The sequence below is a fragment of the Ambystoma mexicanum genome, chromosome 2p, assembly GCF_040938575.1.
Source record: "Ambystoma mexicanum isolate Mex_15411 chromosome 2p, UKY_AmexF1_1, whole genome shotgun sequence".
Taxonomy (NCBI): Eukaryota; Metazoa; Chordata; class Amphibia; order Caudata; family Ambystomatidae; genus Ambystoma; species Ambystoma mexicanum.
Genome location: NC_090923.1, coordinates 105,021,882 through 105,040,923, shown reverse-complemented (window position 1 = coordinate 105,040,923; position 19,042 = coordinate 105,021,882). Strand labels below are relative to the sequence as shown.

At 47.6% G+C, this 19,042-nt stretch overlaps 1 protein-coding gene across 1 annotated transcript in view; it reads right to left on the bottom strand.

Moving 5' to 3' along the window:
• COL7A1 (collagen type VII alpha 1 chain) overlaps positions 1-19,042 on the bottom strand; it is a 782,081-nt gene that overhangs the window by 143,713 nt on the left and 619,326 nt on the right. The window contains exons 91-95 of the mRNA XM_069646196.1: positions 3,536-3,616; positions 2,102-2,170; positions 1,751-1,786; positions 967-1,008; positions 716-760 (exon numbers count right to left, since the gene is read on the bottom strand). Coding sequence (XP_069502297.1) covers positions 716-760; positions 967-1,008; positions 1,751-1,786; positions 2,102-2,170; positions 3,536-3,616 — 273 coding nt within the window. The remainder of the gene's footprint in view (positions 1-715; positions 761-966; positions 1,009-1,750; positions 1,787-2,101; positions 2,171-3,535; positions 3,617-19,042) is intronic.

The window sequence follows — 19,042 nt, the reverse complement described above, 5'->3', positions numbered from 1 at the left end:
AAGTACCCATATTCTATCTATGGAAATATATCCAGCTGGTCAGATAGCACAGCGAGCTTTGGGAAGTACCCATATTCTATCTATGGAAATATATCCAGCTGGTCAGATAGCACAGCGAGCTTTGGGAAGTACCCATATTCTATCTATGGAAATATATCCAGCTGGTCAGATAGCACAGCGAGCTTTGGGAAGTACCCATATTCTATCTATGGAAATATATCCAGCTGGTCAGATAGCACAGCGAGCTTTGGGAAGTACCCATATTCTATCTATGGAAATATATCCAGCTGGTCAGATAGCACAGCGAGCTTTGGGAAGTACCCATATTCTATCTATGGAAATATATCCAGCTGTTCAGATAGCACAGCGAGCTTTGGGAAGTACCCATATTCTATCTATGGAAATATATCCAGCTGGTCAGATAGCACAGCGAGCTTTGGGAAGTACCCATATTCTATCTATGGAAATATATCCAGCTGGTCAGATAGCACAGCGAGCTAAGTGCTTGCCCCATATCTGTGTGCAGCCTCTGTGACAGGTTTGAATCCCGGAAAGGTCAACTCAGACTTTTTTTCTTTCTTGGGTTGATAAACTGAGTGTCTGTCTGTGGGATACCAATGTCTTCTGTTATTTCAGCCCTCTGAGACCAATGGGTGTGTAGCACTACATAAGAAATACATTATTAATATTATACAGAGCACAATTATCTTGTTACCTTTTCTCCTCTGGGGCCTGGCACGCCTCTGTCGCCTTTTTCACCCTAAAATCAAAAAGTGAATGGTTAATTATCTTATTTGAGGCACCTTTTCCTCAACGGTCAGCACCCCTCAAACCGAGAAAATTCACCCTCTTGTAAGTATTGCCCCTTATCCTATTGCACAAAGCTTCTCGGAAAGCAATAGCTGCACAATTAGCACATGGGGAATTATATGAACGAGTTAAATAATATATAAAGTTATAGCTCACACGTTCGGCATGAAGGACCTCTGCTGGTGTGCCCGGAGCACCCTGAAAAGCAAGAAAAATACGTTTTTAAGGGTAATAGGGAACAATCTTCAATTTACAAAAGAAGGTCTTTCTACTTCAAGTACACTGCTGCAAATAGAAAAGACAGAAGTAGGTGCACATGGACTCTTAAGAACATCTACATGTGTCCTGAATCATTCAAAGCCTTGCACCCCGCCCTTTTAATGTCTATTATTGAAGTCGACACATGGACAAGCATGTTTACATGGCACTTACAGGCTATAGAAAATGAAATCAAGAGAAATGAAAAATCAGACCACAGAAGGATTTCTTTTTAGTTAGTTTATAAATCAAAGAACGTACAAGGATAGTAGAAAAGAAGCGACTTAAACGTTTTACAGTTTATAAATGGTGCCTGTGATCACGATATTGATCAAGATATTGAGGGGTCCAGTCTGGGCAGGTCAAGTTCAAGTGTTATTTTACCCCTCCACGTCCTGGCCAGATATTGGCAAGCACCATTAGGAAATAGTAAGTGTATTGCAATGCAGAATGCACTTGCCACAGTCTCATGGAGCCACCATAAAAACACCTGTAAAGGTTTTGCAACCTTAAGGCACATATGCAGTACTCCTCCAGTAGCCTTAGCAGGCATTTGGGTGACACTGAAAAAAGGGCCTCCATCTCTGAAAGTTCGGAGCTTCCTAACATTGAGGACCAGTGCCCCACCCCCTGTGGGGGAACTAGTGGTGGCAATTTTGTTCTATATAATTGCTGTGCTTACCTTCTCACCTTTCCCCCCTGGTGGGCCGACCACAAACTAGGAATGGTAAGAAAATGAAAAAAATAAAGTGATCATTAATATGTTGGCAGTGAATTGGTGGCACAAGAAAACATTGGCTTCTTATTGTCAGTGCATGCTTTGAGCAGCAGAGGAAACTGACTAAAGAAATGCATTCCACAGCCCCCCCATCTCCTTCACTATTCGGCTATATGGATACACAAGAATGACACAGGTGGCTGTGTACTCATGAACACAGTGATCATTTCGAATGTTTTATGGTTTCAGTCATGCAGTAAGGACAACACTTCCAGGTGATAATGGCAGGAGACTGCAGCATAGAATTCTGCTTACCTCACCGGGTGGTCCGGAATCCCCCATCATGCCCTTGGGGCCAGCAGGGCCTGGTGGACCTTGAATACCCTGCACAAAAAAACAGACATATGTAGGCATTCATCAGTGGACAAACCTACTGTTCTCCACTGTCAAACCATTGCATGGTTAGCTATTCCGTAAAATGTGCAAACATTGTAAATCTCATGGCCTGTCCAACATAATTGCGTGGACCGTACTGTTTAAGAAAAAAAAGCATTGTGCATCCCTAGCGCCTCAATTTATGCTCCTTATCATTCCTTGGCGCATCTGGCGAAATCTATGGCTTTTAAGCTGAGCAGTAGTTCTGGCTCTCCTTGAGGTATCTTCCCTGGTCGCAGCTATGAGGGTGCTCTGCACAATACATGGAGCCCGCTGACACAGTGGCCCACCCAGCAGCTGGATATGTCCATCAGGCAGGACATCACCACAAGGCATTCAAGAACCCCGGAACTAGCACCAACTCCAAGTTAGTGATGTCTAGATGTAACTACCTTCAGACGAAAGCCCTCCACAGTTCACGCCATGGGGGAGCTTATAGCAGGACATCATTACAAGCCATCCAGGAACCTCAGATCTAGCACCAACGCTAAGTTAGTGATCCCTCGGGGTTCGAAATTGCTGGCAGCTGGGGGCAAGTAAGCTCCTGCCTCTAACCTAGGAGAGGTTGGTTAGCTTAAAACCAACAGTTAACACGAGTAACGTTTGACTCCCCAGGCCAACAGGTGCCATAAAAACATACACATGTGTTATTAAGTCTGTATGCTTGGTAATATGAATAAAGGTGATTAAAGGACACACCTGGGGCACATTTAAAACAAAAAGAAACATACATCATGGCAAACACATTAGTGTTTGCATCTCATTTGGGGTCCGCTGTGTGCAAGCTCCTGGTACTATGGAGACCGCTACTGCCTACTGGGTGAGGCCCAGTACTCAGGAGCGGCTTTTAGCTCCCACTCATCAAATCTCACTTTCGACCCCTTCACCTAGATATAATTACCATTAGAGAAAAAGCTGCGCGGAGCACCCTTGGACCCCTCCAATAGGCTGCATAGTGAACCACGATTAAGATGTAGTAAGATCATATTAAGCCCATGAAACATCCTAACATGCTACTTAGCTCACAAGTTCACATCTTAATCGCTAGATCCTGCAGAGTCTGTTTTGTGTTAGGCACACCCGGCATGTGACTGACATTGCCCCAGCTCTCGTTGGTGCATCCCTGTCAGTCACGTGCCCCCTTTTTTCTTGGATGTATGGCTCTATTTCCTCCTAGGAGGAAGCCACCCTAGTCATCCAGTCCTTGCAATAATCATCTCACTGTCTCTTTGTCTCAAACAACCATCAATCACCTAGCTAACCGCAGTACACTTGCAGCGCTGCAGAACACAAACATGGAAATCATTCTAGTACCATTTTTCCAGGTAAACCAATGTCGCCATCTTTGCCGGGCACTCCATCTCTTCCGGCCACTCCAGGTTTTCCAGATTCACCCTAGAAATAGAAAAACAACATGATAGTGAATATGGCTAGTTATTCTATGACACAGACGTGGCCAAATATGGAACGCCAGTCCTATCCAGTCTGCCCATTCCCTCCCTGCTGGAAAATGGAGTGCTCTCCATAGTCCCCAGCTCTGTGTTTTCTCTCACACTATGAATAAACAGCAGTGCATGGCCCTTTTGCCATTATTTCAATGATGTTTGCCTCTACACTCCTGTCGCAGGTCATTCTGTACATTTACCATCCTTTTTGGGAGGAATGGCCTCCTGGTACCACGCAGCACCTTCTTGCCCTTTTTAACTCATATTTCCTTTTCTGGAATAGACTGACTTCCTATGATGTATTTACCCTCGAGTTGTTTAATTAAGCCTAGTGAAGTAGGAAAATGGGAAAACACCCTCCCCCATTCTCATACAGACCCTGGCCTAGAGGATCGCGGCCCAAGCACCCCCCGCAAGAGGAGTTTGACCCGCTCACCTCCTTACCAGACAACAAGGTACCATGTGTTCGTGGCCCACATGCACGAGGAGAATGCCCACTACCATGCCCTGGTCAAGCCGACGCCTGCGACATGGACCAGATCGACTAAAACAACAGCCACGGAGTACCAACATTGTTAGAGATGCCATGACGACATAGCCAACAGACAAGAACACACGTGCCACTATGCACACTGGTCACTCACACACCAACCTACATGAAGAACATACTCAGTGCTATGACGTACCGGACTGACACACCCACGGACATGCATCGTTGTTATTTTTCACATAGGTCTCCTACAGCACCGCAGAACCGCAAGATCCCTGAAGAGCTTGTGTATATGCTTGCAGACGCTTCATGTTACCCTGTCCCCATAGAGATGCCATCATATATATATCCACTGCTACTTGTGACACTCTGTCGCCCTGCGGCACCCATGTTATGGATCATATACCGCCTCCCAGAAAACTAGGCCCGAGTAGGCCGCAAAAAAAGAGTCTTCAGGCAGGAGCCTCTAAGACGAAAACCCTCTCGAGATGAAAAGCAATGCACTGATCATGCAGAACGAGTCCCAGCGAGAGCCCAAAGCCAAGGCCGCAATGTTGCAACCCACATGCCGAGCTCTCAGTTGCAAGATTACACCTGCCGCCGCCAAGCGCCCCTCTGGGCCGAAAAACAAATCAAATGCTCATAATTGTACTCCAGCTACGGTCTCTCCACACGTGACCAAACCAAACTGACAAGATGCCAAGCTCACGGGACAGAAAGCCGCCGGGGTCCCACGCCTGGGACACAGGTTGCAACAACGAAGCGACAGTTTGGACACCTAGACCGATGGGAAAGGCGTGATCATCAGCCACTAGCAAAGACCTGTCCATTGTCCGCCACTAACACATAGTTGCACAATGTTGCCAACACCAGGTACCTTGCGAGCTGGGAACAGCGATGGTCCCAGGCTTGGGGGCTCACGAGGGAACCAATCAAAGTACAAGGGGCTCCTCACTGATGCCATTTCAGTTAGCCAATCACCAAGGGTCCCCATTTAACCAATCTGTTGTAGCAATGGATAGGGACATCCCAAGTGTGCCACCTGACCCATCCATCTCCACTAATATTCCTCCATATAGGCATCTATACTAACCCTACCACTCGGGGAGCCAACCCGAAGTGGCGATAGGTTTTGTGACGTTTTTTCCCAGGTGACGCGAGTAGCGCATCATACTACGGTAAAAAGGGCCTGCGAGCCCCACTAAGAACGAGAGAGCGTCTCCCAGGATGCATACGGGCTGAGAACAATCCCTGCCGTTACTATAATAAACAGCAGTAATTACTTTGCTCTTGTGTGTGCCTCATACTCCTTTTGGGACGTGGGAGGAGTTGGGGCCTCCCCAGCCCCGGAGGTCCGCGGACGGCTCTGCCGGCCCCCGGGAGATCACCCCAACAAGTTGGAGCCACTGCTGAGATCTGTTTGAGGTCTACCTAACCTGCCCTAAGAGCATCACAACCAGGCCTCCTGCAGCGAGGCAACCCAGCAGCACGGGCCCCTCTGCCGCTGCCTCCTTTTGAAGACTACAGGACCATCGCGGAACTGGGAGAAGACCGGACAGCGCAATCCAGACATTGGCCATCAGGAGCCGACTTGAGAAGTATCCCGCCCGCGGTTGGCGAATGTCCAGACGTGGTCCAGACGAGGGGCGGTGGCGAGCCGCTTTGTAGGGGTGCCTGCAGTTGAGCAGCCCCGACTTAGGAGGACTTGGTGAGTATGGCACACCCAACCAGCAACGTAATGTTGTGCGGGAGGGGGGAGGAGTTGTAAAGAGGGAGGAGGGCGGTTGTCACAGTGTGTGTAATTGTAAATTGATTTTGACTATTTCACGGCAATAGAGGTGTGAGGTGTAACGGGACAGGCACGAGGACCGTCCCCTACAGCATAACGAAGTGGGTTGGGTGGGGTCCTCAGGCACCCACGTGTGATTGTTTGGGGACGCGGATTGGTCCGAGATCACGGACACCTGTGTAAGAGGGGGGTGTGGCTTTCCTGTGAGTTGACGTTATAGATCAATGAGTAGATGAGGTTCCCTACTATGTGAGTGTTGAAGCTTGTTAAGTAGATGACGTTTTCCTGCAAGGAGTAGCGAGGTTGTTTACCGAGTGCGGAAGATAATTGGCTGGTTAAGCTCCTCTGGAGAGGGGGCGTATCACACGCGAGTCGACGCAGCGTGCGCAAACCGATTATATTAAGTAAATTGATTGTTGATTACCTTGTTCCAGATAAGGCGAGAAGACAGCTGTGGGGTTAATGGGGGATAAGAGTGTGAGAAATAGCGTGCATTTCAAAGGGGGAGAGGAGGCCGCGCACGGAGAACGCCGAGCGCGCTCAGGCGGGGAGGTGCAAAGGGAGGAGCGGCGGCCACGCAAGGAGAACGCCGGCTGCGCCCAGACGGGGAGGTGTAAAGGAGCGACGGGGAGGTGTAAAGGAGCGGCGGCCGTGCACGGAGAACGGCAGCAGCGCTCGACAAGGGATTGTGAAAATAGAGGGTGTGGTTTGAGAAGAGAGCGGAGAAGGGGAGGAGGAGGAGTTAAGTTGAAGGTGTGAACAGTATAGGAGGAAGGGGAAGGTGGGGCAGCCTAGAGGCACGCCGCATGGGACACATCGCCGCAGGTGGCTTTGTGTGCCACGGCCGAAGGGGGCCGTAGTTACAATATTGGAAGGAAAAGAATAATAAAAGAGTGATAGTGTAACACCAAAATTGTGTTCTTTTCAGCGGTCAGTCGAAGTCCTCAGTTTACAGAGCCAGGTAAAAGGTTGACGTTGGGTTGACGTTGGGAAAAGTAAAATTGTAACATGGCACTGTACTACGGATCTGGGGCAGGAGCGGGGTGGAGGAACATGGGAAGCGCGTTAACCACCCCACTCCAGCACATCTGTACGACATTGACACCCCACAGGGAGAAAATAATAAAATACAGCATCGAGTGGACACAAGGAATGGACAACAAAGTAAGGGTACCGTGGCCACCCAACGGCAGCTTCGATACGTATACACAACACAGTCTGTTAACATACATTCACAATACATGCAAGGGGAAGAAATTAGCAAGCCACCTAGACATTTTTGACCTCTGGAAGATGTTCCAGGGAACTAGACCTGGAGAAACAGGTATGGATACAGTACAGGGGGTAAAAGAGGAGAAGGGAATAAAGGAGGAAAAACAGGTAAAGGAAGAGACGATGAAAGGAGGGGCCGGAGATAAGAAACAAAAAAACCCGCCCAGAAGGGACAGAAGACATGCCGATGGCATAGGTAGTAAAGAAGGAGGAAGGGGGGTTGTATCCAGTAACAGAACTTAGGGAAGCCGCCCGACAGCAACTAATGGCTGCTGAGGGCTACTCCAACCCCGCATACAGCCCCCGCCATACACCCCCCCAGACGATTGTAAAAAAAGGACGTGGGAGGTAGGTACGGTAGATTCAACAACTACACCGGTAGGGAAGTGGGATGACAGGAGGGCCTTGGGGAGGTTTGCAGACATAGGGCCAGAGGAGTGGGTAGCAGCGCAGGTGCTTCTGAAACTCGGAGGAACATTAACAAAGGAAGAAGAGGATGCAGTGAAACAGGTAAATAAGGAAGAGAAGGAAAACACGCAGACAGGGTTCGAGGTAAGTAGAGAAAGAGAAGGGCGGCTGTCACAAGAAGAGGAAGAGATCCTGGAGGAAAGGTTGGCGGAATTGAGGTACTTGCGAAGCACCTTGCTTAGGCAGTTCGAGGAAGAAATACAGAAGAAGCAGAATGAAAAGAAAACACATAAGGAAGAGATGGCGAGAATGAAGGTGCAGGCGGAAGAACGGAAAAAGGAAGGCGAGCGCATTAGGGCAATAGCAGAAAGAATGGCACGCGCCGAACAAAGGGAAATGAGAAGGAAGGAGGAGGAGAGTGAAGAGAACGATAGGGAAATGGGAATGTAGAAAAAGAAGATTATAGCTGAAAGCGCACGGAAGTATGAAGAAGGGAAGGTAATAGAAAGCATACTAAGGAGGGAAGGGAATAAAGGGGAGAAAGGAAGATGAGGAAAGGATATTAGCAAAAGTAAGTTATGCTATGTTATGTTATTTTGCATTTATATAGTGCCTTATGTACCATTGGTATGGTCTGAAGGCGCTGGTAGGTTGAACGCCCTTGGGTACCGAAGTTCAAGTCAGTAGAGAGAGTCAAAGGCGCGTGTGAGCACCGGGTATGTGTGCAGCTGGTGTGGCTTTGTGAAATAGCTGCTTCTTAGCGGTAGGTGTGGTGGTTGGGAGGTCAATAGTATGCGTTCGTTCTGGCAGGATTTATCCAGACCGATTGTGGCTGCGTTGGGCCTGAGGAGAACGCCTGGCTGGGGGGTGTCTAACCAGCAGTGTTTAGATGGTTTAGACGTTGGTATGAGAACAGCTATACCGAATGGTGTCATAGTATCGCTGTGTTCTATTTGAGTGGTGATGTAAAGAAGAGAGTTGGCGTGGGGATGTGAAAATGGTGATTTACTGTAGGTGCTTGAGATCGCGCCACTCCAATAGTTCCATGAACTTCATCAGTTCCTTGTACTCTGAATGTTTTGTGCATTACGGCCGTTTCAAGCACTCAGACCGTTCCTTTCAAAGCTCTTTTAGACGTTCCATGTCCTCCAAACCCTTCTATGAATGTTACGCTATTCTGTGCTCTCCAACCCGTTCATGCACATCCATCCATTCCATGCATACCCATCCGTTCCATGCACAAGTACAGAAGTATTGGAAGAACTACAATGAAAACTAGCAGAAATAGGTGGTGAATTAGTGGAGAAGAAGGTAGAGGAGAGAGGAGATAGAAGGTTGGAACATGGAGCAAGGAAATACACACGCCAGGACAAGGAAATGGCATCAACATCAACACAGGTAGCCGAGTATAAAGGAGGTGAGTACACAGATGTAGATTTGATAGATTTAAAGACAGTGACAGTGGGGGGGAAACACACAGAGTGGGGATTGACATTTGCTGATGGGTTTTGCAGCGAAGAAGAGGAGGGTTCCAGCACCAGTGGAAGAGACGGAAATAGGCAGAGTTTAGACAAACTATACATAACGCGCACTAATTGTGAGTCACCATGGGCATGCGAGAGAAGGGGAGAACAAAACACAGGGGAAACAAAGATAAAGGAAACAATAAGAAAGATGCCACGCCCACTAATACCCACACCCGCACAAACACCACGCTCAATGACAACAACCCCCGTGCACACCCCATATGTTGGCAGACTTAGGGACCTCCCAGGACGTAGACAGGAAGACAGAACAAACATGCCAATGTTAAGTACAGAAGGCAACCAGAGAGGGAGGAGGGGTATAGAAAGTGAAGGGGTAAGGTCCTGTAACATTGACAGCATTGAAGAATTACCAGACATGGAGGAAGATAATGAATATAATAACATAACCATGGATGGAAAAACAAACTTCGGGACAAACATTACCGGTGGGAGATGTGAAGGGCCTCCTAATTTCCATACTGGGGGGTGCTGCTGATGACATATGGAAGAGGGCAGGATTCCCCGGGGTGACAATACATGACACAGCACATGATGGAGCACCATTCGCCAATTGCAGACATGCGCTTTGGCAAGCATTGAGAGTACAATTTCCAGACACTTCAGATATAGGAGCAATAACATCACGCAAGATGCGTGAGAATGAAGATCCTGTTGAATACAACCAGGAGATTCAGGAGAAGTGGCGCTTGGAGACACAAGAACCGTGGGATAAAACACTAGCAATTTTCTACCATATACTAATACAAGGGCTCCCGGAGCAAGTACAGAGACAGTTAAAGAAGTTAATGGGGATGGAAGCTAAAGGGTGGCCAGAAATACAACTGACAATAGTACACTATTGCAGGATGTGGCAGGAGAATATAAAACAAAAGGAGGAAGATAAAAAGGCAGAGGAAGCAAAATTGGTGCAGAAGAAGTTATCGAAATATGCCATGGAAGGAGCACTGATAACAGCACCCGCACGACCACAGGCAACAGTGACACAAGACACAACACAACAACAGGTAGCACCATCACAGCAAGCACAAGTAGTGACACAGCAAATGCCCCCACCCGCCGCCATACACACAACAAATGGGAGAAGGTTATATGCAAATGGGAAATGAATACTCAAACAACTACAGAGGGAGGGGCGGACAAATGGATGGGAGAGGATATGGCCCACCCTATTACCAGCAAGGGGGAGGGTTCCGGGGTTACAATCAACAGGGAATGCAGGGGTATCACGACAATGTGGGGGGACTCCAATGGCAAGCACGGGAACCACCGACATGTTGGATATGTGGGACGGTGGGGCAACATGTCACGCACATGTAGGACGAGACCAGCACAGGCAGCCTGGGGGGAGCAGGGACAGCAAGGGCCTATGGGGGAACAACAGGTTTACCAACAACAGGGGATACAGCAACAACTACCATCACAACGAACACAACTACAACAACAACAACAGACACAGATGCCACAACAGCAACAACAACCACACATACAAACACATGCACAAACGCAGCAACAGCCAAGTGTACAACAGCAAGCACAGGTCCAAACTGGTCAACAGTTCACACAAATACAGGACAATGCAACATCTACTGACACACCTGTAGCCCAAAAACCAGCTTGGAAAGGTGACAAAACTGGGCCACAAACCGTACACAGGAAACGGACAGTCACTGTACCCACAATAGGACAGCCCACAGATGTCTTTGATGTGTCCCATCCTATCAGTAACACATAACCCTGCGGAGGAACCACACATACAGGTGACGATTGGTGACAAAAAAATGTCCTTCGTAGTTGACACAGTGGCCACTAGGTCATGCATAAAAGAGGGAAAGTTTCAACTGTCAGGTGAAGCTATGAGCACACAAGATTCTCTGGGGCTCGAGGGTTGGTTCCCTTCACAGATAACATCTCCTTATCTGTAGGTGATCATGATATGTCACTACCACTGCTATACTCAAAACAGTCACCAGTAAAAATACTAGGTAGAGACATAATGAGCAGATTGAATATGACCATGGGCCTCATTACGACCCAGGCGGTAAGTTACCGCCTGGGCCGTGACTTTACCACCATGGCGTAAACTACGTTTACACCATGTTGGTTTTGTGACTTACTGCCCCATTCCGACCTTGGCGGGGCGGTAAGTCCCCAATCCCCATTTACCCTTCCCCATTCCCATTTTTGCCCCATAGGGCATAATGGGAGTGGGGAAGGCGTTAATTACACCACCGTAAATTACGGTGGCGTAATTAACTCCATGGTCCCTTAGCGCCATGGATTTTAACACCTGCTAAAAGCAGGTGTTAAAAGCGTCATGGCGCTAAGGAACCTCGTACTCAGGCGGTAAGGGTCGGCGCTGTTAACGCTGCCGTAAACCCCTTACCGCCTGGGTCGTAATTAGGCCCCATCTCCTTTACTGACAAGGGAATAATTTGCTCCACACCAGGCATAAACATGGTCACAGCACGACAAATATTACAGGCCTATTGTGGCAAAACAGTAGCAAGAGCAGAACCGGTAGATGGAGAAATGTTCCAATATAGGACGGACAGACATGGCAATAGCGTGGCTACCAGGAATTGAAGGGAAGGTTTGGAGGAGGCCAGCAGCTTACATTTTCAGACTAGAAACACCAACCAGTGAGAGGGAAGGGACAAGGGTATCCCTGAGCATTGAGAGCATTGTGGCAACACAAGACTACATCGCAGTACATGCCCAAGATAGGGAAGGGAGAGCATGGAGGGCAGTAATAGCTCTAGCAGAAGGTTGCCGACTAACACAGGTATCTGATGAGGAGCTCTTCTCGGACGATAATGGTGAGGGGAGATGGTGTTTGAAATGAGCGTTCACATCTGGATGACAGTGACATACAAAGATGTAGCACAAAGGGTGGCACTGGTGCTAGAGGCACCAGCTGCTACAGTTGTGCCATTTTATGAGGAGGATCTGGTGAAAGTACCTGCATCTCTATGAACCACCAGTCCATATGACGTGGGTTGCATCAAAAGCATTGGAAGGGTGAAAATAAAGTTAAAAAAAGGGGCCATACTGCCGAGAGTAAAGCAATACCCACTATCAAAAGAGGCAGATGAAGGAATATATGAAACAATAACAATATTAATAGACAGAGGTATACTAGTACCATCAGAGTCTCCATGCAACACTAACAGCATAGCTAAGGGAGGGTCTTGGCATTTCATCCAGGATCTAAGACCCCTCAACCACATTGTAGAGGCAGAATACCCTATAGCAGCTAACCCAGGCTCGATACTATGTGGGATACCAACAGAGGCATCACGATTTATTGTGATTGACCTCAAAAACGCATTTTTCTCAATACCTCTACACCCTGACTCTCAAGATTTGACAAGTTTCACATACCGCAACACAAACTGGAAACACACAAGATTGCCTCAAGGTTACTGCGAGTCACCATCCATCTTTAACAGGGTGATACAAATGGACCTGGGAAACCTTGAGATGGAAAGCACAGTGCTACAATATGTAGATGACATAATCATCTGCAGCACCACAGAAGAGAAGTGCAGGAGAGACTCTGTCAAAATGCTCACAGTGTTAGCAGAAAAGGGGTACAAGGTAGACAAGGAAAAGCTACAGTACTGCCAAGAACAAGTGCTCTATATAGGCCAGCTCATTTCACAAAATGGTAGGAACATTGCACCACAAAGGGCGCAGGCCATAGCCAACACACCACAGCCACAGACAGTGAGAGAACTACAGCAGTTCTTGGGCCTGTGCAATTACTGCAGGGCTTGGGTTTTTGATTACAGCTCATACACAGAACCACGACTTGAGGCACTAAAAGAAGCACAGAGAGGGGGAAAGAAGCTGAAATTGACCACAGAAATGACAGAGGCATTCCAGGAACTAAAACATGCCATATCCACAGCACCAGAACTAGCCACCTCAAATTATGAAGCACTGTTTTTCATCTTTTCCTATTGCAGCTCAGCAGTGATGAGAGCAGTACTGACACAAAAAACTAGCATGGGGCACAAACCAGTAGCTTTCTACAGTGGGCACCTGTACCCTGTAATGTTAGGACAATTCCGTGCGAACAGAGCTTGGCTGCCGCGGCCTTTGCGGTACAAAAGTCATCATCAATAACAATGGGCTGCCCAACAACACTATGTGGAGCATGCCCTTTTTGCAATACTGAACAAACCAAAATCAACCCTGACCACTCAAAGGACATCGGGGTACAAAGTTATCTTGTCATGGCCTGAGTTAACAATTGTAAGGTGCATCAACGTGAACCCAGTGAGATTTGTAGCAGAGGTAGTAGAAGATGGCAACCAAGCTCATGACTGCACACAAGCTATTGACACATACTCTAGCACAAGGAAGGTTGAGGAAAACGCTCTAGAGGGGGGAGAAATACTGTACATTGATGGGTACTCAACAATTGACCAGAGTGATGAGATACGCAGAACAGGAGCAGCAGTGGTAAGATTAACAGAGGATTGGACATATGTCCCAATGAGGTGTGTTCAGTTACCACAACACTACTGTGCCCAGGCAGCAGAGTTAGTGGCCCTAATTTTAGCACTAAAAGAAAGCAATGACAAAAGAGTAACTATATATTCTGACAGTACATACGTCACATCAACTGTACATTCTGGATTAATTAAGTGGCAGCGAAGAGGGTTCAGAAGGGCAGACGGCACCCCAGTGCAACATGCCCTACTACTTGCTGAACTAATTGAAGTGATAGAAGATCCCAAAGAAGTAGCATTGGTGAAGTGTCAGGCCCATAAAAGCGGGGATGATCTCATTTCCAAAGGTAATGAAACAGCAGACGCACATGCTAAACATGCTTCGTATTACGGGGAGATTTGGATCCCCCCAGAAAAAGAAAAAGATAAGGGGAGGGTGGGGGCAAGACAGATGCTGATGAAGCATGGGTCCACTCATATCCCTGATAATGAAATAATGGATTTACAGGCAGCAGCACCCATGGCAGAGAATGAGCTATGGGTCAAAAGGGGATGCACAATGTCCCCCACAGACGCATTATGGCAACAAAACTATACAGGCAAAATAGTGATGCCGCTAGCCCTATTGAAAACAGCCCTGGCCCAAATACATCATCCCGCACACACAGGAAAAGAGGTGATTGCAGCACGAATAAAAGAGGGATGGTTCTGTCCCGAGCTAAATTCACATGTTGCAAATTTCATTAGCAATTGTCTCACTTGCCAAAAATGTACGGCCGGTCACACGCTGCAAGTGATCAAATGTATTATACCCCAGCCGGAAGGACCCTTCCTGCACCTCCACATTGACTACGTTGACATGATCAATGTATGTCAAGGATACAGATACATGATTGTGGTAGTATGCCCATTTTGAAGGTGGATCGAAGCCGGTCCATGCTCCATGCAGACGCCTTTAAAGCAGCTCCTGGTGAGGGAGGTGTTCCCAAGGTGGGGCGTGTGCGAAGTATTGCGGTCAGACAATCGCCCACATTTTGCCAGTGAAATGTTCCAACACATAACTGCTCTCCTTGGTATGAAGCACAAGTTTGCATGTGCATACCACCCACAGGCGAATGGCGTGTGAACACCTCAACGGCCTTCTAAAAGAAGAGATAGCAAAAATACAGCAATCAACCAACAAGAGCTGGCTCTACTGTCTCCCCTTAGCCCTATTTGAGTTAAGGAACAGGACAGGATCGGATCACCACCTCACACCCCACGAGGTGGTGACCGGACACCAAATGCACCTCCCACTGACACCACCATCAAGGGCTATAACATATCACCACTCAGTTCAAACTGTTTTTGGTGATGAAATGTACGAATACGTCTCTTCCTTTATTACTAGTGGCGTAACTCTCAACAGCTCGAGAAGACGCGGGTGGGTCGAAGAACACCCAACAAGAAGAAAGAGCAATTGAAGAACAGGTACAAGCAGCACAGTGGACAGTAAGAAAGGGGGATCACGTCCTCCTCTGGAATTTTAACAGGAAGTGGAATAGCCCAAGGTTTACTGGGCCCCACCAGATCGAGAAAGTAGCTCCTAGAGTAGTAAAGCTCCGGGATAAACAAGTATGGACTCACCTGCATGACATCAAGCCCTACAAAGATCAGACCCGCCCTTGCGTCGACGACAGGGCCAATGCAGCAGCAACAAACGACAATGGCAACAAAGCCCCTGACCCCTCCCAAGCCCTAACAAACTCCAAGGACACAAATGGACAATCGCCCATAGGCCACCCCATGGTCACGAGATCCCAGAGTAAGAAAGACACTGCCCACTCCCTGCCGGCCACAGCTCAGGCAAGCCCCGCCCCTACCACTACCTAAATAAAGGACAGTGGGCCTCATTACACGGTAGGCGGTAACCATGGCGCTATTAGCGCCATGGTTGCCGCAGGTATTTTACCGTGTCCGCCTTGGTGGATGGCGGAATTACCGCCCTACTCCAAGGTGAGCGGGGCGGTAATTCCCCATTCACCAAGGCCCTTCCCCATTACCATTTTTGCCCCCATAGGGCATAATGGGAATGGGGAAGGTGCTAATTACGGTACCGCAAAATGCGGTACCGTAATTAGCTCCGAGGTCCCTTTGCGGCACCCTACTTTAACGGCTGGTAAAACCAGCCGTTAAAGTCGGGTCCTGCAAAGGGAACTCGCAGTAAGGCGGTAAGGGTTTACCGGTACCGGTACCCTTACCGGTACCGGTAAACCCTTACCGCCTAACGTGTAATGAGGCCCATTGTCTAACAAAATGTCATATTGCACCACACTTGTAGACACGTGCATGTTCTCCTTCTCTTTTTGTCTGGCACATGCAGGTACCGTGCATAACTGTTTACGTATAAAGAAAAGTGGAGTAACTAACGCTGCGTTTTGCCCAAGGGTAAATGCTGCCCACGGACAACGACACCCCTGAAGCACTGTCACACCAATTTGTACACGCTATCAAAAGACCAAAATATTTAAAGAAGAGAAAAATACGTGTGTATTACAACACGTTCATTTTGGCCATAGAGCAATAATTCCCACATCTCCACGAGGACTTACCAGCCCTGAGAGATAGGTCGCTAAGATACGCGTGGGAATAGCTTTTTGCTTGGGCATTAAACGATTACTTGACAGGGAGAGCTTGAATAAACAAAACTAACAAAATTAATGCTTATTTTTAGAAATTTTCAGGCGGGCATCTATATCACCAAAAATAATAAGCTGCAGGACCGCAGCAAAGGTAAGAGGAAAATGCCAGTGATATAAGCTATTGTAATAAAAATGATAGGATTGTTGTTTATCACTGGTCTACTTGCTGCCACTGTCTGGCAGACACACTATGCTTCTCATGTTATGGCTGCACCCCTACTAATGAACTCCCACCACGGCTGCAACAGGTACAGTGTCAGGTGGTACAAGAGTAAACGGCAAGAGGGTTAAACGTAGCACATCTGTTGACAGTAATGGGGTTGACACATATCTTACAGAGTCCGCACACGTCTCAAACAACATGTGGTATCAGCACATGTCCAAAATTGGTAAGCGGACAACAAAGGACAACTGCTAGGTGTGCTCATTGATCCCATGTGCCATGAGCGCCTCCAGAACATTTGTGGCTACTGAAGTACCAGCAACATCAGTAGAGTGCCTGATATACTTGGCCCTGTTCCAGACAAAAGGACGTTTCCAAGGGAGAATGGCAATGATGCAGTGGAAGACAAGGGACACATACCCGTATGAAAATAACTTCATCAAGACACTCCCCATGTACAATCACTACTGGCAACTAACAGAAGGGCTCCAGTACGTGACGGATGGGCCAGACAAAGGAGAGACGAAGGAAGTAATGTTGAATTACCTACCATGTGAAGGGCGCGCAAGTGAAGTTGCTGGATTAATGGGATGCTGGGAAAGACCACTGTTGCTAATATATGGGAAAGTATACACGGTAACACTGACAAAACCAAATATGGCGAAAATAGATGAAGAAAACAACAAGTGTTACAATGGATGGATCAAGAGTACTGGACTGGTGACGTGGTTAGAGAAGGATGAAGACCCTGTAACAATACTCCCACTCACTGCACCAACACTATGTTATCAACACAACGGAGACGTCCATGTTGGAAGAAACAACAATTGCAAAAGGATAGTAACGATAACTAAGGAGGGTGCCGGTGCAGCGGTTTTAATGGACCACTATTGGGCCTGCGGAGATAAGGCATACCACAGCTTGCCGCCATCTTGGAATGGACTATGCACAATGGTATACATAAATGTACCATCCTTAGTGGTATCACAGAAACATGTCAATTTGGGGAACTTCCCTAAGATGGACGAAGGGAATAAGAGGAAGAAAAGATCTGTGAAGATTGGAGGAGGAAAAGAAAATAACGGCACAGATATGTTGTCAAGAGTGAAAAGACAAGGAGAACCACTGACGGGAAACTACCTGTGGGGAAGATCGGAAACAGCCCTCAGTGACATTCCACCAGGACAGACTGTTTAGCAGAGCGGCAATGTTCTTCTCATCAATAATACATCCAGGACTGCAGGTGTATGCAAATGCAAAATGGCTCCAGATCACAAGATGGGAGCTAATGATGACAATAAACTCCACCGTCAATGGATTCAATTCCATAAAAGAAGAATTGAGGGCAGTACGAATGGTAGCACTCCAGAATAGGCATGTGCTGGATCTCCTTACTGCAATGGAAGGAGGAGTTTGTGCAGAAAATTGGAAAATCATGCTGCACATTCATACCTGCCAATGACGCAGACAACGGTACGCTTACTGAGGCAGTATCACAACTTGCCAAGATGCACGCCAAGATGGAAGATGAAGCTAAGGGAGTGAAGAAGGATGGCAGTTCGTTTTCCTACTTGTGGTCGTGGATGCCATCATGGTTGTCAGATGGTCTTAAAATAATAGCTGGGTGCATAATATTGGGTATGACTGCCCTTTTAGGATTAAGGTTGTGGAAAGCTCGGAGAGCACAGACAACTGATGAAATGATGGAAATGATCGGCATGCACGCCCTGATGCCAGCAGAAGACGACAAACACACAGATATAATAATAAAGGAACGGGAGAGATTGTGCAAGCAAATATTGGAAACAGACTTGCACCCACCATCTGTGAAGGTAGAGAACCCAAGGAACCCGAAGACATATGTTGGAAAGTTGGTCTACTGTAAACCCGACGGTGGGTGTGTGTATATGTACTGGTCATTTGAAGATCATGTGAACCAGTATGGACACTTAGGAGGAATAACAAAAGTATGAAGACCACGTGGAGACAAGAGAGCGGATAAATTTGTGGTTGACAAGTCAACCAGAGGGGGGACTGAAGTGGGAAAATGGGAGTTTGACCCGCTCACCTCCTTACCAGATGACAAGGTACCATGTGTCCGTGGCCCACATGCACAAGGAACATGCCCACTACCATGCCCTGGTCAAGCCGACGCCTGCGACATGGACCAGATCGACCAAAACAACAGCCACGGAGTATCAACATCGTTAGAGATGCCATGACGACATAGCCAACAGACAAGAACACAGGTGCCACCATGCACACTGGTCACTCATACACCAACCTACAGGAAGAACATACTCAGTGCTATGACGTAGCGGACTGACACACCCACGGACATGCATCGTTGTTATTTTTCACATAGGCCTCCTACAGCACCGCAGAGCCGCAAGATGCCTGAGGAGCTCATGTATACGCTTGCAGACACTTCATGCTAACCTGTCCCCATAGAGATGCCATCATATATATCCACTGCTACTTGTGACACTCTGGCGCCCTGCGGCACCCATGTTATGGATCATATACCGCCTCCCAGAAAACTAGGATCGAGTAGGCCGCAAACAAGAGT